The sequence below is a fragment of the Sinocyclocheilus rhinocerous genome, unplaced genomic scaffold (assembly GCF_001515625.1).
Source record: "Sinocyclocheilus rhinocerous isolate Xijiao unplaced genomic scaffold, SAMN03320098_v1.1 scaffold153, whole genome shotgun sequence".
Lineage (NCBI taxonomy): Eukaryota > Metazoa > Chordata > Actinopteri > Cypriniformes > Cyprinidae > Sinocyclocheilus > Sinocyclocheilus rhinocerous.
This window is the reverse complement of record NW_015660878.1, coordinates 4,540,494-4,564,117: the sequence shown is the minus strand read 5'-3', so window position 1 is coordinate 4,564,117 and position 23,624 is coordinate 4,540,494. Positions and strand designations below refer to the sequence as shown.

The following is a 23,624-nucleotide window of genomic DNA, read 5'->3' as shown; positions in this document are numbered from 1 at the left end:
AAAAATAAATAAAAAAAGCTTTTGCTGACATTCATTCAGCAGAAACAAATAAATTAATACATGTTTTAGTGCTGTCCTCTTTATTTGGTGTTAAATAAAACATTTAATTTTTTATAGCATATTAAATATGTGTAGTTGGGGTATTTTGTTTTATCTCATCAATCTAGAGCAGATCAGGGTTGTGGGTTTTATCTCAGAAGAGAGAGGAGCCACGTTATGAGGGCTGTATCTTGCAGTGTGCCACCTGTTGCTGGATTAAAGCAGCGTTCCAGGTTCAGAAGAGTCTGCATGCTTGGGTCAAAGGGAATCTGCATGGGTACAACCACATATTTGTGACAAAATCATACACACATCTGTCAGGAGGTTTTTTTTCAATCATAATACATGTTCAGAATCTGTGTTGTTATTAAAATGTTTTAGTTGAAATTAAAATGAAATTAATATTAGATGAAAAACCTAAACAACTTTAATAATTTGAAATGCTGCCTTGGTATCTAACTGAAAGTTTAAGTTTTAAATGACTAAAACTGAAATAAAGATAAATTCAAGCTAAATCGAAATGTATAAAAAAAAACGAATAAGAAAACACATAAAATTAAACTAAAATGAAAAATATTAAATACTATAATAGTATATAAATTAAACTAAACACTATAAATAAACACTATTTAGAAAAGAAATGACAGTGTAACACTTTACCTCTGTGATGGGTGCTAAATTGAAATCAGACTTCAGTAAATTCTTGATCTCAGAGCAGATGTGTGTAGTTTTCTCCAAAAGCATTTCCTAAAAGAAACCATTGTAGATGAATGACAAAGAGCGGTAAATTCAGTGTGCTCTACATTTAGGGTTAGTGCAAAAGTACAACATGGTGATTTAGGACTCGGGAGACACCTGTCGGTGAGGGGTGGACGTAGCCGTTCTGTTCTGCTCCTTTTCTTCTTTTGGGCTGGAGGAGGAGGCTGAGCTGGTGGACAGTGAAGCATGCCCATCAACCTCCACACATGCTGTGTTCAGCAGTGCATGAACAGCTTTCAGCCTGGATGGAGCAATAAGAGTAAACAAAACTCAATTAACTACCACTTAAATCAAACAGACAAAAAGAGAGGGGTCAATCTAAACCACAGTCCCCTTGCTGACAATAATGCACTCTGTAAAAACAGTGTATGTGTATCCAACACAAAATAAGGTTTGTCTTTGGATAGATAAACAAAATCTACCTGTCTAAACAGATCGCTCTCTGTCCAGCCTGTAGTGCTGCCACTGCGTCTGCAATAGGGCTCATTGCTGATAGAGGAACATTATTTACAGCGAAGAGAAGCAGAATCTAAAGAGATCAAATAGAACTCTGCTCAGGAACTGATATTTATTACAGAGAGAACCATTTAATTTAAATAAAGGACAGATAGTTTCAAAAACTTACTCTAAATAACTATAAGAAAAAAAAACATGAGTTCAAATAATTTGTAAAAACTCGGAAGGTCTGATTACCGTGCTTTCCTCTGACATGTGTCTATACCACTGGATGCTCAGTTCCTGCATGTCAGCGCTGGCCCAAGGGTAAAGATCTGACAATGGCTGGTCATGCTGGCAGGAATTAGGAGAGAGACAACAATAATGATTGAATTTTTTTCTGTTATCTTTTGGTGATAAGGGAATGCATGTGTGAATAGAAACCTGTATTCTCTGATGCCTCAGTATTAGAGCTGCAGGGGGATCAGGAACGGCCCACTGCTCTCTGTAAGAGGGTTGGTGATGGCTAAAGAAGGTGTGTAACTGGGAGAGTCTGAGAGCAAGTTTAGGATCACCGGACATGGACAACAGCCCATCAACACCCTGCACTGCTCCTGAATAACACAGCCACCATTACATAATTACATAAAAACCATCACCATCATTACATAAAAACATATATACAGTACAAAGGTTTTCAGAGTTGAGATTTATTAATTGTTGAATGAACTGAATAAAAAAAAACCTAGTTTAATAGAGTAGAGTTTTTTTTTTTATAGAGTTATTTTTCCTGTACCTGGTTGTGAAGAGACCTGTAGCAGGTTGATTAAGTGCATGTAGTAGCGGGACATATGAACCCAGGTCAGCTGAGAGCATTTCCTGCTGTTTATCTCATGCTCAGCATCCATGAATGCCTCAGGACTGGTGATACAGTTCTCAGCATTTTCTAGCCCCCCTGCCAATGCGATCAGCACATGTACATGCATTAAATTGATTTAAAATGACACCAATTTGAATCCAATACAAGACTTGAAATCCTATGTCTAATGCAAAAATAAATACTGAATGTTTGTAATGTGTGCACTGTGCAGTGATTTTGGGTTAAACTTTACCACAGGGGTGGAAGAGATCATTCAATGCAAAGTCAGGCAGGGCTTTTATTGAGGAAAGGGGTACAGGGCTTTCAGTAACTCCAGTGAATCCGTGCAAATGGCCACATTTGCCAATAACTTCTGATGTCTAGAAAACAAAAGGATAGAACAAGGATAAATCATTTATATTGAACACACTTCATACAGATGTGTGGATGATGTCCTTACAGACCTTTAAAGCTATCCTCAAACAAATCCAGCAGAGCAGAAGGCAGGTCTCTCTGACTGTTTCCTAAGGAAACAACACATAAATATAACAAAAGTACACTACTGTTATTCTCAAACTCTGTCACATTTCACAGCACCTTTCTGGTCTCGTCAGGTGCTGGAGTCAGATTTTCAGAGGGTGAGATAATCTGCTCGCACTCTTGCAAGTATGTCAATGCCATTTCCAGGTAGCAAGTATGTGTCAACCTAAAATACACACATGCATAAAAATGTGAGTCATGTTTGAACAGAATTAGAGGAGAACTTTAGTAAAACAACTTACCGCAAGCTTTGGCTAAGTGTATGGTTAAATGTAGTTAAACACCCAAAAAAGGCCTCTAGGACTTTCTGGGGATCAGATTTTTGCATGGAAATGAGATGTCTGCCCACCACTCCTGCAGACACAAAAGATCGACCATCTACAATTAGTACTGGTTCACAAGAGAAGATGCTAGATATAAAGATTACTCCCTACTGGTCACCTGTACAGTACAGGATATCAGCCTCCAGCAGGTGGTCTCTGTTGGCAGAGGCCTGAGAGATGCTGAGCGCACACTGCAGAACTTCCTGAGCAGGTATTAAGTGCCTCCAGAGTTCCTCACCTCCCTCAGAGGAACTTGACAAAGCCTGCAATGCCAAAGAGTGACCTAGAACAGACAGAATCAATATTCATCATAACAGCATCTGCTGAGCCATTTTTAGAAAGAAATAGCCATGGCTTAGCAAAAGAATTGTTTTGTTTTGACATTTGATTCTGTGTAAATGAAATGCTTAAATACATGTCAAGACAAGAGCAATGACAACTAATAAAGAAGACCAGAAGATCACGTAACATTTTCAATTCTGAATATTATTTCAGTGTAAGTCAATGGGAGAATTCCATGCATTAATCTAAAATAAACAAACAAACAAACAAAAAAAAACAGAAAAAACTAAACGAAACAAACAAAATATAACATTTAAACAAAATAAATAGCACACCCAAGGCAAATTACAAAACAAAATGTCTGTATGTTAAGCAGCTGAATTAACTGCATAAGTTTAATACTTAAGAGTTATATTTAGAACAAACCCCTAACCAGAATGTTAGAGGAATATCTATACAGTTCTGCCTTTTTGCTCTTGTCATACCAATCCGCATGGTTGTCTTTGCCAGCAGGGGAAGCTGTGGAAGATACATATTCTTTAGGCCAGCTAGTAGTTCCACCTCGCCTCCTTTTTTGAGACCTATGGACTCTCCAAAGGCACAGAGCTGAAAACAAAGAACATTATTACCACTATAAAATATGTAAAACATAAATGTAATATTGTTGTTTGTATATGTTCAAAATGACCTAATCTGGGAGCTATACATCTTTATCAAATTTTTACTGTCTTAACACATTTTAGATAACAACAAAGGTTAAGTTCACATGAATATCTACTTGTGCCATGCTTCAACAAACATTTTGAGCATAATAATATCAAAAACCTGTTGCTGCAGTAGTTTCTGTGTGAGCAGGTGGAGAGTCTGGCTTCCTGTTCCTCTCAGCTCACTAAGAAGTAACACAGCCTCAGCTAGAGTCATTTGAGAGCGCAGAGATAGAGCACTGCGGCCAGATAACAAACTCACAATCTCCTAAACAGACACACATGACACACATCAGCCAACAGAAAGAGTCAAATAGCACTAAATCAAAATCAACTGTCATGACAAACTACTGACCTGTAGCATGGACGTACTGTCTTCTCTGGGTCTGCCACGGTGTGTGTTGAGTTGGACACCTTGTAGGAGCAGCAGGGCTTTAGTGTCAGGGTCTCCCCAGGCCTCGGCCTCCTCCAGACCCTCTTTCAGCAGTCGAAGCGCCTCTGTACTGCTGTCCACACCTGCACAAACAAGCACAAGTGGTCAAAAAACACCAAATACCAGTTACATCCAGCAACATTTACACCACATTAAACTTTGCAAAGCAGCTAACCAGAGCAGATTGCAGTTCCAGGGATATGGCCTACGAGGGAGCAAACTACCGCCAGCCTACAGCGCAGCCAGAAAAGGAGATCCATGCGTTCTCTCGCTTCCACTTCTCCTGGAACATCTCCGCTATGGAGATCGAGAACAGACTTTGCGTCCCGGAAGCTTGTCTGCAGAGAAAAAGACAGAGAGATAAAAGCCTAATGAAACAGACGCAAGATCTGAATTAAGCACTGAATTTATGTAAGTAAATCAGAGGTTGATTATTACCTGATGTGCTTTGGCTCTGGGTCGTCTGAGAGCAGAGGAGGGTGGTCCGGGAGGAGGCAGCGGGCGGAAATCACTTTGAAACACAGGAGACCTCTGGAGGAGCCTCAGAGCAGACACTGACAGATCTGCACTACAATAGAGAGGAAAGATGTTTAGATTTAGAATGGATTCAAACATACAGACAAGCATGCATCCCCAGGGACATACAATACAATAAAAAGTTAGTTTTTTTAATGTTTTTGAAAGTTTCATATGCTCATATGCCCTCATATAAGACTGCATTTATTTGATAAAAAACAGTAATATTGCTAAATATTATTACAATTTAAAATAACTGCTTTCTATTTTAATATATTTAATATGTAATTTAGTCCTGTGATGGCAAAGATGAATTTTTAGCTGCCATTACTCCTGCTGCTTCATATTTTTGTGGAAATCCTGATGCATTTTTTTAGGATTCTTCAGTGAATTAAAAAATTTCAAAAGAACAGCATTTATTTGGAACATTATAAAAGTCTTTACTCATATTTTCTGAATAAATTAATGCATCCTTGCTGAATAAAACTACTAGTTTCTTTAAAAAATCACACTGATCCCAAGCTTTGTAACAGTAGTGTTCATATAGACACCCACAAAAGTTCACAAGCATGCATTTTTCCTCATGATTTAAGTTTCTGTACTACCTGGCAGACATTCTGCCCTGTTGCATGTTGATATTGGACATTAACAGTTTGATCTCCACTGCCAGCTCCATTTCTTCAGGATCGGTGCTCAGAGGATACGAAGTGAAGAGCTCTGGACTAACCAGAGCATGTGCTTCTTTTAAAAGTATGGCCTGAAAGGGGCAATAAAGAGACATTATGTTCTTGGCATTCGCTGGATGCATTTATATTTGTGTTTATAACTTTATACTTTACAGCTATTAATGCTATAGGGTCAAATAATGTTAAAATGCTTTTATAGGCCTAGATCTGGAAGAACAATTTAACAGAAATGAAAGTTGGAAAGCTTTAACGGTAAAATAGAGCACCTTGAATTCTCCTAATGTGAGTTTCCTGGCACTGAGCTGGAGACCCTTGGACTCGTCACTGCTGGAGACATCAGGCAAACAGGAAGTGCTAGAGCGTTTCTCCTGAGATTCGGATAACTCTGTGGGTTAAAGAAAATAATTCAGTAATGTGTTATGGAGATTTATAATCTGTAATTGTCCATAATAAGATAGTACTGAAATGATACCTGGAGTCAGTGGCTCAGGCAGGTCATGTATAGTGCTACATATAGCCAAGATGAGATTAACTCTGGCCATCAGGAGCTGCCTGGTCAATCTTGAGCCATAAAGAGCCACAATGTCTTTACATGGCCTCCTATTAACCACTTCCTCCATAACCTGAGAAAAAGATCACAAAAAGCATTATGCTTTTTACAAACAGTACAGTATGTTGTCAATGACTTGATGTACATGTGTAAAAACAGGTAAACTTACTCGAAGATTGGAAGGATCCAACAGCGGGTTCCCTTCATTAAATATTTCCTTTGCCTGTGGGATTCAATGTGAATATTTTAGCAGCCATTACTCCAGTCTTCAGTGTCACATGATACTTCAGAAATCTTTCTAATATGCTGATTTGGTGCTAAAGAAACATATCAACTCTACACTTTACTGTAAAGAAAATAATTGCATGTATTGCTTTTGTCAACTGGGTATTTTTTTTTATTGTTTATGCTGCTTTACCCAAGATGGCTTCTCCGCTCTGTGGTGGCCTGCATGAGGTACAGGAATTTCCCTGCCAATTGTGAGACTGCTGAGTTCTTTAAATGCCTGAGTGAAGGCCCCCAACTCTGTCAATACCTTTACCTGTATACACAAACAAACTTAATATAAACCCATAAGTCTCAAATAGACAAATACATTCAATGAAACACAGATTTACAAGATTTACAACAGACAACGTTGTCTTTCAAACCTTCAGTATTCTGCATGTGACAGTGAGGTGTAGATCCCGACACACTGTTCTGGCAATATACAGGTACAGAGCCAGCACAGGAAGAACCTGAAATAAGCAGTACAATGTGTTGAATATTAAGATCAGACATCAACTGTAAAATGCACAAATGTAACCATCTTAATATAATAGGGTGACCATACGTGCCATTTTCCCAGGACGCGTCCTGGCCAGGATTTGTTTTGGCTTTGTTTTCCTGTTTTCATGCTTGCTGAAGGTAATGATCGAAAAGTAGTTTGACCAATAACATGCAAGCATTGTACATAATGGACCAATCATGGCGTGTGAGAAGGTGGGATCTATGGTCAAAGCGATGCAATTACGCGTACATATTAGGTGTGTTCGACTTAAAAGCAGTGCGGCTCAGACCGATCAGTGTTTGACATCAAAGTACCTCGAGAGCGTTTCCAAAGCATAACCGTCTGTACTTTGATGTCATACACCGATCGGTCTGCACACGCAAACAAAGCCAAAACCTAGATATTTTAGGCAATATAGAAATCCTGGTCAGGATGCGTCCTGGGAAAATGGGACGTATGGTCACCCTATAATATAAGTGTCAATGAGTGTTGCTCTGGTACCTTGAGAAGGTGTCCTGAGGTATACAGCCAGTGGCAGAGAAAAGACAAACTGGCAACAGTGGTGCCAAGATTCCCCCGATCTGGCTCAGAGAAGAGGTCGATACCTGTGATCAGCTCCGTCTCCACAGAGTACGTGGAGTAGGACAGGTCCGTTATCGGATGGGGCATAGAGGCCATCAGTAGGCACTGTGGAGCGTATGACCTTATTAAACTCTGAGTGTTGACATGGGTGCTGCTGGTCATAATTCCTCATTAGCTGAGTTCAAAACACTACTTTTTCAACTCTACGAAAAGTGACTCACCTTGAAGAGTTTGCCAGAGAGAAGGCAACACTTTGTGCGCTGATCGATGTTGGAAGTCAGGATGTGCCTGTCATTAGAAGGGAAATCATACTGCTGTAATGAAGCAAAGTCACAAATACGCTTTATGGTTTCTCACTTACTGTGCAATCCTGGCTGAAAGCAAAGCTCCCTGAAGACAGCCCCATATCCCAGCATGCCGCAGGGTTTCCTGAGAGGAGCTGCTGCCCCATGAGTCACCATCCCAAGATTCCAGAACTCCAGAGCTTTGCAGAGCACAGTCCAAAGCCTTACTCCAGAAAGAGTGTGCGGATCTAGACACAAACATAAACACATATTAATAAAAAATGCTTTTTTTGTCCTTATATGGTGTGAAATCAAAACATCTGATTACCTACACTGCTGTTCAAATGTTTGTGGTCAGTAAGATTTATTTTACAGAAATTAATCTGGCTCAGAGAAGAGGTCGATACCTGGGATCAGCTCCGTCTCCACAGAGTACGTGGAGTAGGACAGGTCCGTTATCGGATGGGGCATAGAGGCCATCAGTAGGCACTGTGGAGCGTATGACCTTATTAAACTCTGAGTGTTGACATGGGTGCTGCTGGTCATAATTCCTCATTAGCTGAGTTCAAAACACTACTTTTTCAACTCTACGAAAAGTGACTCACCTTGAAGAGTTTGCCAGAGAGAAGGCAACACTTTGTGCGCTGATCGATGTTGGAAGTCAGGATGTGCCTGTCATTAGAAGGGAAATCATACTGCTGTAATGAAGCAAAGTCACAAATACGCTTTATGGTTTCTCACTTACTGTGCAATCCTGGCTGAAAGCAAAGCTCCCTGAAGACAGCCCCATATCCCAGCATGCCGCAGGGTTTCCTGAGAGGAGCTGCTGCCCCATGAGTCACCATCCCAAGATTCCAGAACTCCAGAGCTTTGCAGAGCACAGTCCAAAGCCTTACTCCAGAAAGAGTGTGCGGATCTAGACACAAACATAAACACATATTAATAAAAAATGCTTTTTTTGTCGTTATATGGTGTGAAATCAAAACATCTGATTACCTACACTGCTGTTCAAATGTTTGTGGTCAGTAAGATTTATTTTACAGAAATTACGTTTTATTTGGCAAGGATGCATTAAATTGACCATAACAGTAAATAACAGTACAGAAATGTATAATGTCACAAAAGATTTCTATAAAAAAAAAAACCCGCTGTTCTTTTGAACTTTCTATTCATCAAAGAATTCTGAAATGTATGCACAAAGATATTAAGCAGCACAATTTCTGAAGGATCATGTGGCACTGAAGACTTATGACAAGTAATGGCTGCTGAAAATTCAGCTTTGCCATCACAGAAATAAATGGCATTTTAAAATATATTCAAATAGAAAAGTTAGTTGACCAATGATAGTTTCACATTATTGCTTCATTTCAAGGTATTTTTGATCAAATAAATGCAACCTTGGTGAGCATATGAGACTTCTTTCACAAACATTAAAAAATCTTAGCAACCACAATCTTCTAAAAGGTAGTGTAAACATATACAGTACAACTTCTCTAATTAATAATAATTAAAGCAGGAAAATAATGCAGTGAACAAATCATACTTTCGATTTCCATTGTAGAAATGCAAGTTTCCAAGTTCATGGAGAGCTTGCACCTGGAGGGAGTTGTACTTATTTTCTTGAAGATATTCTGCATAAAACAACAAAAAACATATATCTGTACTGCAAAAGCTTGTTCTTGAACAAATTCTGCTTGCAAGATGTCAAAGTTCAGATCGGTTCTCACTAATAGAATTGTTGTAGGAAGAGAAAACAGTCTGGAGCTGTGTTGGAGGCAGGGTGGTGCTGTAAATGGAGCCCAAAGAGCTGAAGTCTTCTGCAGACAGGTCTGGAGGGCTGATGCCTGGCAGGGTGCTGGCTGCCATGCTGAATTCCACTTTTCCCTGCAGAATGCCGCTGTTCTCTTTAGAGAATGGCACCTCAACATATGCTGAGGCCACATATAAAGGGTGTGATTGAAAGTGTAAACAAAGTATAGTTATAGCATATATAATTGTATATTATAGTTTGAAGCCCTAAAACACAGAAGAGACTTTGAATGCCATGAGTTCCCAAAATGGTTTTCAAAATAGCAGTTTTCAATTTAGAAGTAAAATAAGGTTTGTGGTTTTAACTTTTTCTAATTTATATATAATTTAATATGAAACTCTCATCAAGTAATGTTCACCACAGACCTTCTTTTGCTCACAAATTGAAAACCACCATTCTAAAAAAACTATTAGAAATTCCAGAGGGAGGACAAGGCCTAAAAATAAAATAATTTGTTATATTTAACATATGTTTAATTAAATAAGTTTGGGGTTTGTCAGATTATTTTTTTAAGTCTCTTATGTTCACCAAGGCTGATGATTTGATCAAAAATATAATATGCCAATTTGGTGCTCATCATGATTATTATCCATGTTGAAAACACTTGTTTCAGGATTCTTTGAGGAATTGAAATTACAAATTTCTTTATCGTCACTTTTGATAAATTGGATGTGTCCTTGCTAAATATAACGATTAAATTCTTTCAAGAAAAAAATGTACTGACCCCAAACTTAGTGGCGTGTGTAAGACTTACAGTGCTGTGTGTCCGCCAATAGCAGCAGGAGTAGAGTTCGGCTGTGCTGAAAGGTCAGCAGTGTGTGATGTCTTTTCTCCAGAGTCTCTCTGAAACACTGCAGTGTGTCCTCTACATCCAACGGTACACACACCAGACACATGGCTCTCTTCACATCTTCAGTAAATTATAAAGCACACACCTAAGACTTAATTATGGTCTTTTAAAAAAATAAATGATACATTTGGGTCATTATACAAATATGACATGCAAAATGCACAAAATGGTAAATTAATCAGAAAATAAATGGGACCTGGCAACCCTTTTTTGTACCTGCAAGTTTCTTGGGCTCTGGGTCAGTGATCATAATCTGACCTCCTCCACAGGGAAACAGTAACTGTCTGCTTGCATAATTCCTGCATGTCACCTATGGACGTCAGTTACAAAATGTAGACATTTTTCCAACTCTAATGAACTGGAATATCCATTATAAAGGTTTGCATTGAACAGGCTTTGAACTAAAAATTTTAAGCAGCTCTTGTCAAAGTTAATCAAAATGATGTGTATGTGATCATTTCTGTCTACCTTCTCTCCAGAGATCATCTCAGTGTAGGTGAAGTGAGGTTGAGGGGCTGGAGGGCCCCCGAAACAGCTGATCCTGTCCAACAACCTCCTCTGCGCATGCACCAGAACAGGTGTTACCATGTGAGAGTAGCGCTCCCTGAAACCCATGATGCATTGCATTTCAATACACTTTTGTTATTTCAATTACTTGTTTACTTTCAGCAAGTATACAAATGAATGCTACACCAGCATCAGTGATATAATAGCATACCTAGTATATGTATTGAAAAGTAGGGCGAGGTGGGCGAGATTCTCCCACTTGGCCTGATAGTACAGAAGCTCTAATGTGTGCAGAACCAGAGTCCTCAGCCAGCGCAAATCTATAACTGTCCCGTCATCCACTGGAGCAGAGAAGTACAGGCTGGCCTCAAGCTCTACATCTTGATCATCATAAACATTCCACAGCTACAGAATAAAAAGAAAACAAATATGAAAGATATCTTTACAGTTTAGCTGTAATTTTAAAAATATTTGACTGCAGAATGGTGCAAATGACCAATCATCAAGTAACTTTTAAGGGAGCTGCAGGATGACTGAAAAAAAGTAATAATATTTAATTAATTTAATAAAATAATTAGTATGAATCATTTTAATTATCTGACTCAAAATCCTAAATAAAATAAAATTAAATTAAATTAAAACTGAAATGATTCCCCCCCCCCCCTTTTATTATCTAGAGGGCCTTTGAACAATGTGTTGGACAGTGGGCCTTTAAGTCAATAAGTTTGAGAACAAATGCACTGGTGATGTGGATTAACCTTCAGCTTCTCCATCATGTCCATGAGAAGATCTGAGGCCAATACTAGTAAGGGAGTGATCACTGTATATAGCTGCTCTATCGTCAGCCATCTGGCATGGACATCCGGGCCTTGGGTTCGCTCTAACATCAGGCCCAATGTGCTGGATTGGTCCCAGAGAGTCCGACACACCCATTGTAAAGTTGTCCAGTGACCCCACCGATGTGCCAGCACCTTGTGGAAAAAAATGGGAGATGTTGTCACTAGAATCACAAGATAAAGAGCATGGCAAATTAGGGCTATTAAAATAAAATTGCATTTACCATAGCTCTGCGCATGTGTACAGAGGCTTTGTTGAGTGTGTCCAGTAACTGAGATGTGGTTTGATGAGCAGGAGTGCCGTCAGCTTTAGGGTCGTGGGTGTGCTGAAAGTCCACTTCACCTTCAACATCACTTTCTGCAGAGTTGAACTCCTCGTCACTGCTATTTGGTTCTTCTGAGGATGTAGTGTAAATTAGGACAATCATATACTGCATCTACATGTAATGAGCTACACTACCATTCAAAGGTTAGGGTCAGTAAGAATCCTAAAAAAACTGCTTTAAACAATGATATTAATTAGAAATGTTTCATAAGAACCAAATCAGCATATTAGAATGATTTCTGAAGGATCATGTGACACTGGAGACAACAGTGAACAACAGTGTAGATTCCGTCACAACAGTGTAGAGCTGTCATGCTAAAGGGACTTTAACCTACCTTGATTAGTATCTTTAACTTTGTGCTTCACTTCCTTTTTGTGAGCACGGCGTCTAGGACAGGTTACAGCTTTGGGATGTGGAAGAGTCAGTTCAGGTGGCCTTATGTGCTGTGGAACGTTCTTCCACATAATCAGCATTCCACAGTGAGCCAGAGAAAACAAAGACTGCGAAAGATGGCTGAAACTGGAAAGGATGGAAAAAAGCTCAAGTTTGAATCGAACAGGTCCAGAGAAAATAATAATCAAAAGGTATGAACAGAACAGAAAAAAAGTCTTGATATTAAGATGAGCTTGAGGTTGAAGACCCAAACTGACATCACAATGTATTATTTGGCATTATTCGGTTTTCAGTTTTGCTGTTAGATCTGAGTACCAGAGCTTTGGTGGTCCCAGGTTCCTCCTCAGCAGGCCTAGGTTGGCACAAGCCAGACTCAGATTAACATGGCAACGCCACAGTGAATCCTCAGAGCGCATCTGCCTCAGCTTCCAGCGGCGCTGATGTCTTCTGATAAGAGTAGCCAGTTGACTTAGCAGGATGTCCACAGCTCTGACCTCTCTGAGGGACACAACAGCAAATACAGATAAAGTTCTAAAGATATAATCACATACACTACAGTTCAAAAGTTTGGGGTCAGTAAGATTTTTTAAAAATAAATTAATACTTTATAATACTATTTCTAAAGGATCACTTCTAAAGTGACACTGAAGATTGGAGTAATGGCTGGTGAAAATTCAGCTTTGCTATCACCAGAATGAATTAAAATGTAAAATATATTCAAATAGAAAACAGTTCTTATTATAATAATATTTCACAATATTACTGTTTTTACATTGCATTTATGATAATATAAATGCATAAATTTCAAAAACATTAAAAAAAAAGACAGAATCCAAACTACTGAATGTTAGTGTACACGACTTCACATTAAAAATAAATTTTAAAGATGTAATATTTAACTTTTTTGTTTCACAATTTCAGTTTTGCAAGCTGGGCTGAATATTGTTTTACTTTTGAGAGTTTTGGCTCTTGAATGCAATCAGAATCTTCTTCTGTAGCAACTTCCTGCCATCCCAAAATGTGCCATCTTTTTGTTTCTGAAACAGATTCAGAGAATATTTATAAACTGAAAGAGAACATGCATTTAATTTGTGCAAATGTGTTCAAATGTGTCGCAATATGTTAACACATTTTATGAAACAGAAGCTTACTTTGGTATTGTACTCAATTACAGAGGTTGTGAAGTCTTTAAACTCCTCCCCTGGTAGACCTGAGTTCTTCTTTAGCCCGAACAAAGCCTCATCACGTCTAGAAATATTACAGAAAGCAAAGAAATGTAACTCAAAACACCTACACACTCATTGCAAGCATGGACTACACAAAAGCACACCTGCTAAGCCAGTTCAAGATGTTCTGCTCCCACTGCAACACAAGATCCAGCTCATCTTCTAGCAGGGCTTTCTGGAGCAAGTGCGCAACAAACTCCAGAAAACAAGACTTCTGCTTGAACTTCATCACTAGACGCAAACATAAAAAATGAGTGTATGACACCTCATTCAGTGAATCAGAATTTTTCTATATGTGTTTTTTTGTTATACCCTCTTTAAAGGCATGCTGGAGGGGGCTGTTTTCAATCACCATGTAGAGTACAATAGGGTCTTCCTGTCCAGTAAGCTCACATCCATCTGACCCTGCATCAAAGGCCATATAACATACTTTGTACTGATTGTTTACTATTTTTTTGTTTAAACATTGGCTTCCTGATCTAAGATATGAGAAAAAATAAGGACCTGTTTTGTTGCAGGAAGTGACATCATGGTTTCCTAATGTTTCTGTATGCATGGTTTTCATGACAATGGCCTCTAAAACATTTAGCTGCTCGCTTGGCCCCACATCATGGATGGAAGCTGCCTTCTTCTGAAAATCGAACACATATGCACTGACATTAATATTTATTAAGGCAGCACAGAGGGTCTATGATAACCAAGACACATCACACACCCCGTCCAGCTCCACTGATGATGTTTTTTTGGCAGGTTGCTGTGGGGGCTCATTGATCTCCTGAAGAAGCTTCATTCCCAGCTCAAACACAGATGATGCCATACGACTCTCCTGAGTGGAGCACAAGCTCTAAAAGCACACAGAAATGGATCAAAGTTTGAGGTCAATAATTTTTTTTTTTCTTTTTAAGAAGAAAGTATGTAAACTTTTATTCAGCAAGGACACATTAAATTGAGAAAAAGTGACAGTAAAGATATTTAGAATGATACAAAAGACTTCTTCCTTACATATTCTTTCTTAACAGGTGAGCAGTAAATTACTACCTTGGCTAAATAATATGTCATACAGGCGACCATGTGTTGCAGGGACTCTGTGGTGGCAACAGGCCGTTTCTGCTTGAGGACTTCTGGAATCTCCAGCAGCACCGTAAAGCACTTTAACAGCACCTGAAACACACAGATGCACCTTTGCTATGGCAAAGCCATCATATAAACAGCTGATTTGATCATGAAATTATGGAACTCCTGATATGTTATTGTTATCAAGAACATTTATAAAAGTAGCCACCTCTATAACAGGCTCAGAAGGGATCTGGTTGAAGATTAACGGAGTGAGAAGGCCGTAACAGCTCACTACAGCCTGCAGGGCGCCACTGCTGTCATTGAGGTGCAAAGCAAGATCAGTGGCCACCAGCATCCGTTCACACTCTACAAGCCTGGCCTCCTGCGATGGATGTGCAGACAGATCAGCTTTACAAGGATGAATTACTTGAGAAAGACTGGGCTGTATTATCATGAGCTGTGATTAAATGCAATATATAACCCACCATAAAGCTGATTTCATCTTAGTCACTTTGTTCACTAACCTGGCCCCAGATCAAAGGCCCTCCATCACAGAGACTGTCACAGAATAGTGCCCCCTCTTGAATGTGAATATCTGTCTGAATGAAGATGGTGAAAAAAAACAGCTGCTGGAGGAGAGGAGAAGAAAGCTGCAGGGTCTTTGGGCGGAGTCTACATGAAATAAAAATAGATTGACAAACAGAACAGATATTTGATAATACACATGATCTTACATTATATTATACTATATTACATTATATTGAATTAAACCTTGTTTGAGCCAGTCCTTCAAGACAGACTTCTTGCTCTGGACCCTCAGGACTTGAATTTGGGGGAAGAGTAAAGTGACTCCAAAGCTCATTACAAGCTCTTTTGGCAAGGGAGTAGAGTCCTGTCTGATAAGCTACCTAAACAATATAAAACCTAACATCAAGTGGATGGCTATTTTGCGTGGCACACAATAAAGTTTGATCCATTTACCTGAGCTATGTGGGCCCAGGTTGTTAGTAGTGGTAGAGGCAGGGAGGCAAGTAGAGGCCTGGTGGTCTCTCCAATGGCACCCCCCACAATTTTACCCTGAGCATTAAAAGCAGCCACTGCAAAAATGTACTTCTTATCAGGTTCCAACCCGTCTACATGAAGTAAACATTCACCTCTGGCAGGAATCTGGTTGAAACACAAATTTCATTTCAGGTACAAACATTTCAATATGAATAGACAATACGGACATTAATAAAAAAGTAAGAAAGGTAAATACATGATCTGATATTTCAAAACGCCATTCACCCTACCATATCTCCAGTCCCACTCAAGTAGCAGTCTTTAAGTCGTACTTTTAGGTTGACACCCTCTGCTTCTCTTCCATAAATACAGTACCAGCTAACCTAGATCAGGATAATAGTAAATTGCGTTCTTCAGCATTTACACCTGAACATTAAGGAATAAATTCAAAGGGTAATCAACAGATATCAAAGTGATGCTTATAGAGAAGATGTGACAACCTCCTCCTCAAGGGCGTATGGTGCAGGTTTGAAGGTCATGGAGAGGTTGGAGCGTGAGAGGAGTATTGGGGCTGGTGGCTGGGGCTGTCTCTTCTCTGGCATTCCTAAATTGTTCTCTGAAGGATAAGCACAACTAACCAGCCTCCTCTCTTCAAGCTCAGCTTTCTCCATTAGCGTTATGGCCTCCTGGAGAGATGAAAACAGAGTTTACATCATGTTATGCTGATGTCTTGTGACACCAATTGAAATACTGACCTCAAGTATTTTCTTGGTCTCTCGGCTCATCTGGTTTTTCCTGAATGCCAACAGGGCCTTCTGCGCTAGGAAAACACACTTAGAGATCTTGTTCTTCTTGATTTTTTCAAGTACCGCAGAGTCTGTTAAAGAGTAGATCTGTGTAAAACTGACTACCTGTTTTGGTGCCAATATGTTAATATTGCATTGTTTTGAAACTCACCTCCTGTAGGTCTATTTGTTTCTGAGGCCTGTGCTTGAATAGCATGTGACTTCTTAAACTCCATCAAACTCATCTCGTCTGAGCAGAACAAATATGACATATTCAGTGACATGCATAAAAATGTGTTTCACTAATATGGTGAAAGGTTGCATGTCTCTCTGACCTGACCAGGAATCAGATAGTTTGAGAGCAAGTCTGTGCTGGAAGACCAGCAACTCCATGTGTAAATCCATGGAAAGAGCAGCAAGGTCAGAGGTACTGCTGTTTTCTGGGACTCTGTTGCTCTTGGAACTCTTAGTGTCACAAAACTTCTGTGATTAAGATAAATGTGACACATTATTAAGCATGCTTACTGTATCAACAGTAACAGGATGTAACAGAGCTTGTGTTGCAGTAAGCAAAACTTGGTATGTTCTTGCCTCCATGAACACCTCGTCAAAGACAGCAGAACCCCCATAAAGTGACCTGGCCCTTCCTCTGGACACACATTTCACACCTCTTTCCACCACATCCAACACAGTCTGCAGCTGTTCAGTTCTGGACCTCTGCACACATGTTAAAAATATAGTTTTATTATGGTTAAACCCTGACACAATTCCATAAAACTGCATTAGATTTTGTTGGTTTGAATGCAATCTCAGATTCTAAGGTAATTTTACTTGTTTAAAGTGCCCCTATTATGGATTTTTGAAAATTACCTTTCATGCAGTGTGTAACACAGCTCTAAGTGAATGAAAACATCCTGCAAAGTTTTAAATCTGAAAGTGCACAGTGTATAAAGTTATTATCTCTCAAAAGAAAGAGTCGACTCGGAGTCACTGAAACGAGTCGTTTTTAAAACAAATCTTTAGCCGTTTCATGTTGACGTCCACATGAAACATTAGCATATTTATGCCCGCCCACTTGTTGCATGCGCAGACCCAAATAAGGTAAAAATAAATGCATATTATAAGACAATGAAAATGTTTTTTGACCTTGCATGCATGTCAACCTATTGTTGTGGACTCCCAAAACAAAAACATGAACTTTCCTAACCCATAATAGGAGCACTTTAAAGGGGTCATCGGATGCAAAACTCACCTTTACATGTTGTTTGAACATTAATGTGTGTTGGCAGTGTGTGTACACAACCACCCTATAATGATAAAAAAAACAGTGGTATTTTTTTAATCTCTATAAATTATATCCCCTTTTTCAAATCAAGCCATTCTCAGCTTCTTGGCTGTGTGATGTCACACAGACCAAGGCCACTCCCACGATAGTTGATTGACACTGCCATGAGTGAGCTGTGAACAGTCCGACCGCCATTGTTTCGACGCCGGAGCAGGGACGTAGACAAGAATGGCTCCTAAGCGATTGAGGTGTTTTGTTGTTGGATGTAATAATGAACATAGCAGTCGTCATTTACTCCCGACATCTGAGCCGCTGAAGACGCAGAGGATTAACGTTACTTTTGTTTTTGAAGGGAATGTGCCCCCGATCTGCCTAAATGCATCTATGTTCACGCGAATAATTCGTGATCCAGCTTCACCTACAGATGAAGTGAGTATAAGGGTTTTTTATGAATCTTTGCAAATCGCCTTTCCTAATTATGTGCTAGTTAGCAAGTTTCGCGGCTAAAGTAAACAGGACGGCTTGTCACCCAACAGAAGAGAGGGGCGGGGTGAGCAGAGCTCATTAGCATTTAAAGGGAAATGCAACAAAACGGGTTGCTGTGAAAAGAGCCGATTTTAACAAGGTAAAAAGGGTGTTTTTTAAACTACCATTGAAAATTTTTAACCAAAGTATGTTATCGACTTTTCATTAAGACCCTAAAGAATCATATCAACTTGTGGAAAAGGGGCATCCGATGACCCCTTTAAAATCGAAATGTTGAATCTGATGCCGCTGAACCGTTTATGATGCTACAACATGAACTTTCAGTAGGGTTTTATCTTATATTTCTGCTCATGGGACAACATACCATAAATAGGGAGCTTGCAGATTTTCTAACAGGGATGGACTCTTCGCTGCTATCTTCAGTGGTGGCTACAGAAAGAAAAACACAAAGAAAAATGCCTAAATATATAACTAAAAGTGCAAAATAACTATCGTTTGAAAGTTTGGGATGGGTAAGTATTTTAAAATTTTTCTTGTGCTGCATTTATTTGATTCAAAATCAGTAAAACAGTAATACTGTGAAATATTATTACAATTTAAAATAACTGATTTCTATTGTAATATATTTTCAAATGTATTTTTGTCCTGCGGTGGCAAAGCTGAATTTTCAGCATCATTACCTCCAGTCTTTAGCATCACATGATCCTTCAGAAATCACTCTAATATGCTCAAGTGAAACTCAAGAAACATTTATTATTATCAGTGTTGAAAACAGTTATACTGTGTATTATATTTGTGGAAACCATGATACATTTTTAGGGAATCTTTCATGTTTACAGCATCTGTTGTAATAGTTCAATAATTTGTATATAGACTGTTGCTGTGTGAAATCTCGTCTTTGTGGCACATGGTACCTGTCTTTCTCCCAGACTGTGGTGGGGTGTCCGCACTGCTTTCCAGCACCATGGCTAGTCTCAGAGTCATTTCAGTCACTAATAAGAAGTCCACTTCAGCCAGCTGGTGCTCATGGGCCACTTCACACAGCAAAAGGAGGGTCTCCACCCACTATTGAACAAAACACAAAAACAAACACTTACATGTTATGGATTCAACAACTAATGTTATAAAGCAGCACCTCCATGATTGGTTTTAAAATTGGCAAAGTCTCTCATAATAAGCATTTTAGATTTACTGTTTTTTTTAATAATAACCTGGTCTTGGTTTGCCATCCTTCCCAGGTAGCGCACAGGTTCATAGTGTCTCGACTGTGCTCTTTGAAAGACAGTTTTGCATTTAGCCCAAAAGAAGAGCACAATGTCCAACACCAAGTCTGCATTTGGCTGGATATCCTATTTGGACAAACATACACATTGTCAGGTTACCTATGACAGCTCCATGAGCTCTTCAGAGACAGCAAGAGAAAGACCTGACCTTGTCTGTCCTGCAGATACAAGCATGAAGTGTCTGAATAAGATTGAAAAATTCTTCGGTCATAATTGTTGCCACAATGTTCTTGTCTGCGAGGGAATAAAACAATAAAAGAGGGATGATGTTCATTTTGGGTTTAAGAATTTTACATAACCCCAAAAATATAAATAAATAAATCCTGAGTCAACTTTGTTTACTTTTTTTTTATCATTTGCTTGTCTTTTTCTATGAGTGAATCAAATAATGTGATTAGTACCAGCTTGACCATCAAAAGCAGCATCTTTCATGATGAATTTAACTCTTTGAGTGGACATCAAATGCTCCACAGCCTCCAAAATCCTCAGTTCCAGCTCATACTTCCTAAATGCGCGGCCTTCCATGTTCTGTGAACAGTACAAGAAAAAAGAACTAGACAGCAGTCTGGCTGACATTTTAAGCCATATCACAGATGTACTCACAGCTAGTGCTGACATAAGTGCCGTAGAGAGCGAGCTGAACGTGCTCCACTGTTCATATCTGAAGAGCTGCTTCACAAACTTCACCGCAGCATCTACTGCAATCTTACTCTTTCCTGGGAGACACAAAACAAAGACCCTGAGCAACATATAATGCATAAACGCAAATAAGAGGGAAGGAAAATAAATGGCAAATTAAATGCAAGCACTCACCAGCAACAGCTGTGTCGAAGAGAGAGGAGGTAGGAGTGACTGCATTTAAAGAAGGAGGCAGGCTCTCATCAAAAGTGTGATCAGAATCACCAAAACCTGCAAAAGAAGGGATATTTAAAGGCCTGTTTACAACAATAACTATATTAGCCTGACACCAATGCACAATAATGTTCTATTTATCATAAGCACACACAGCAGTTTTGTGGTCTGTCACTTTAAATGCTTAAATTCAACAGCTTGGGAAAATGTTCTGAAAGTAATATCAACGCTATTATTCATCTGTTTTGTTATTGTTATAGTTGTGGTGCGAACTCCATTGTTCTCGTAGTGTTAGAAAAATGATTACAACTTTATATTTATTGTTATCATTATAGTTATCGTCCTTGGTGTGAACAAGCCTTAAAGGTTACATTTAGTTGCACTGAGGCAGACAGGACGAAAAAGTGTACCAGACAACAAGCTAGTCCCAGCCGAAATGAGCTCCAGCACCACATCCTGGACCTCAAATTCTTCAGGCAATCCGGTCTGCAGAGGCCTGACAGAGCTGTCCTGTAGAGCTTCCAGCACTGCCAGAAACCGAGCAGCATTGCCCTCGAACATCTCCATCAGGATACGCTCGGTTGGTGTGCGAGGCCATGGAGTCTACCGAGAGATATAAAGGGACAGATAAGAGTAAAAAAGAAGATATTAGAGAAGAACTAAGAAAAAGATGTATTCTACATTATTAAAGTGAATACTCACGAGCTGTAGCTCTTTCAAATTGCTCTTCTGTTTGGGTCTGAAGAGGCCTTTCGGTTTCCTTCGGGGCTCATATACTGAACGCTTAAACACCATCACTGCAAGCTTCTCTCCATTAATGGAGCAATAACAGTAATAAAATATGGTAGTCATAATACAAGAACGATAAAAACAACAACATGTTTCATTTAGGCTGCATTTCCTCACTTTTACTGTGGCCTCCTTATAAGCTTGTTGGGTCTCCAATGACACTTGGGAGCCAGTCATCTCCTCCAGCTTGGCCAGTTCACTGATCTTGCCAAGGGCTCGGCGAGCAAACACCTACAGTATTGCACAACAGGAGGCAAAAGGACAGATTGCCTATGGGCTCTTGAGTCATAAAGCTAAGTTGATTTAGCAATTTGATGTGAACTCACCTCTGCCTGAACTGATGCACAGTCATGAAAATAACATTCGCACACAGCACAGTAAAGTGTGGCCCTCCATGGCAGGAAGCTGGCAGTCAACAGAGGAACAGAGGTCTCTAGGCATGTGCATGCCCATAGTAAGTACTCTAAAATCTGAACAAAGACAAAAAAAGACTTCAAAACAAACCATAATATACAAAAAGTATATGTTTTGTGAAGAATACAAACAAATAAATACGTAAATATATTGAGTACTTGCTCCAAACATGAATGAAATTAATTCATAGAAATGTAATATAGTATCGTATATTCTGAAAAGTGATAAAAAAAATCATAGATAATGGCATGTTTTTGTGAACCTGTGAAGCATGGCCTGCTGACATCAGGCATCTGCATATGTTGTACATGTGTAACGAGCCTGAGGAAATACAGAAAACAAGTCACAGTCACCATTTATTGTCAGTGTGATATACTACATCCAGAGGTCTTACTGAAGGTACCATTGTAGAGGATCCAGCATAAACTTTCATCAGGCAGAACAGCCTGCATGAGAATGCGCACAAATCCCAGGATGCTCAGCAGCTTTTGAACCCCACTCTGGTCAGGCAGTGCACCTCTCTCTTTCTCCAAATAGAAGATGCACTGGCATTCTCCCTGAAGAGCACGGAACTACAAATACATAGTTCAAAGGTCATTGAAATTGATATTGAAACCAAAAATATTACATGTATTTCAGGCAGGATCCCTAACCGTAAGTCGGGCTCTTTTTGAATCAAAGCCGTCTGAGAAGAAAGACTGCTTGAAGTGCTCCACGTCTCGTATGCTTTCTAGGCTTAGTGTGCAAAACTGCTGCAGATAAAGTCTGTACCCTTGCCAGAGAGCAAGCCTGTAAAGCTTATAGGACATGATGAAAAATATTTATATAAAGGAAAAATGATTATATGTGACCCTGGACCACAAAAGCAGTCATAAGTAGCACGGGTTTATTTGTAGCAATAGCCAACAATGTATGGGTCAAAATGATCGATTTTTCTTTTATGCCAAAAATCATTAGGATATTAGGTAAAGATCATGTTCCATGAAGATATTTTGTAAATTTCTTAACGTAAATATATCAAAACTTAATTTTTGATTAGTAATATGCATTGCTAAGAACTTCATTTGGACAACTGTAAAGGCGATTTTCTCAATAATTAGATTTTTCAAAATATTGAGATTCCAGATTTTCAAATAGTTGTATCTCAGCCAAATATTGTCCTATCCTAACAAACCATACATTAATGGAAAGCTTATTTATTCTTTGACCCTTATTGATCCTTATTCCTGGTTTTGTGGTCCAGGGTCACATAATGGATGAAGATTGAGTGCATTAGCAAAACATATTTGTTGTAACCAACTGGTAGCCCATAACTGTGGTTAAAAAAGGGGGAAAATGCAGAGTTTTATTTACCTTGGAGTCAAGGAGGAAATCTGCTGTTTGCAATAGGTGCTCTTCGAAATAAGAGGGAGGAAGGCGAGATTTATACTTGTTCCATGTTTCAAACAGTTTAATGGACCTGTCAGTTAACACAAATGTTTTGTATATTAATTAAGCATACTTAAACATCAATAAAGTAATACAAAAACACAAAGCACTACAAAATATCAATGAGATTCGAGTTTTTAGCCTTTTTTCTGTGTTTATCTCTTACCCTCTAGAGTAGGATCGGTAGTCGTAGTTCGGTGAGCCTGAAAGCTTCTTCATATGCGCTTTAAACTCTTTTAGGTCACTTTGAAAAGCTGACAGGACGGGGTTGTTTTTATCCAGGGGTCCGTAGTAGGATGCTGGTGCAGGGTCCATGTTTGAAACAGCGCGTGAGAGGCACTTTGTGTTTGACTCCGTTGTTATGGATACGACGCGCGCACTCTTTTTGGGGCACGACCGTGCGCGTGCGTGTCCCATGTCAATCTTCTTCTTCTTCCTTTTTTAAATACATTAAAATGCACTTTATACAAAAATGACTTTAACACGCATATTCTATCATGAACATGAACAGAGTTTTATTTATTTTTTATTGGGT

At 39.2% G+C, this 23,624-nt stretch overlaps 1 protein-coding gene across 1 annotated transcript; it reads right to left on the bottom strand.

Annotated features, from left to right (window-relative positions):
- Positions 1 to 176: 176 nt before the first annotated feature.
- cfap54 (cilia and flagella associated 54) lies at positions 177 to 23,404 on the bottom strand. Its single transcript, XM_016535015.1, has 69 exons — positions 23,256 to 23,404; positions 23,015 to 23,120; positions 22,315 to 22,458; positions 22,065 to 22,233; positions 21,924 to 21,982; positions 21,574 to 21,717; positions 21,365 to 21,478; positions 21,161 to 21,262; positions 20,869 to 21,061; positions 20,420 to 20,515; positions 20,210 to 20,322; positions 20,017 to 20,134; positions 19,755 to 19,840; positions 19,535 to 19,672; positions 19,238 to 19,388; positions 18,688 to 18,752; positions 17,144 to 17,269; positions 16,888 to 17,035; positions 16,725 to 16,802; positions 16,523 to 16,644; positions 16,268 to 16,453; positions 16,058 to 16,150; positions 15,747 to 15,932; positions 15,537 to 15,673; positions 15,290 to 15,437; positions 14,992 to 15,147; positions 14,748 to 14,870; positions 14,425 to 14,553; positions 14,214 to 14,337; positions 14,022 to 14,114; positions 13,814 to 13,940; positions 13,635 to 13,731; positions 13,435 to 13,520; positions 12,799 to 12,981; positions 12,425 to 12,609; positions 11,989 to 12,161; positions 11,687 to 11,899; positions 11,140 to 11,333; positions 10,890 to 11,025; positions 10,638 to 10,731; positions 10,326 to 10,481; positions 9,489 to 9,692; positions 9,305 to 9,392; positions 8,507 to 8,677; positions 8,367 to 8,433; positions 7,397 to 7,582; positions 6,777 to 6,863; positions 6,545 to 6,667; positions 6,296 to 6,349; positions 6,049 to 6,199; positions 5,843 to 5,961; positions 5,496 to 5,647; positions 4,813 to 4,942; positions 4,550 to 4,712; positions 4,297 to 4,457; positions 4,063 to 4,209; positions 3,723 to 3,843; positions 3,074 to 3,238; positions 2,875 to 2,986; positions 2,690 to 2,798; positions 2,557 to 2,616; positions 2,346 to 2,472; positions 2,030 to 2,188; positions 1,678 to 1,847; positions 1,492 to 1,587; positions 1,221 to 1,327; positions 895 to 1,039; positions 700 to 786; positions 177 to 308 (listed from the first exon to the last, which is right to left on the bottom strand). Exons 1-69 carry the CDS (start codon positions 23,402 to 23,404, stop codon positions 189 to 191), a joined length of 9,021 nt encoding a protein of 3,006 aa, XP_016390501.1. The 3' UTR covers positions 177 to 188.
- Between the last annotated feature and the right edge of the window lie 220 nt (positions 23,405 to 23,624).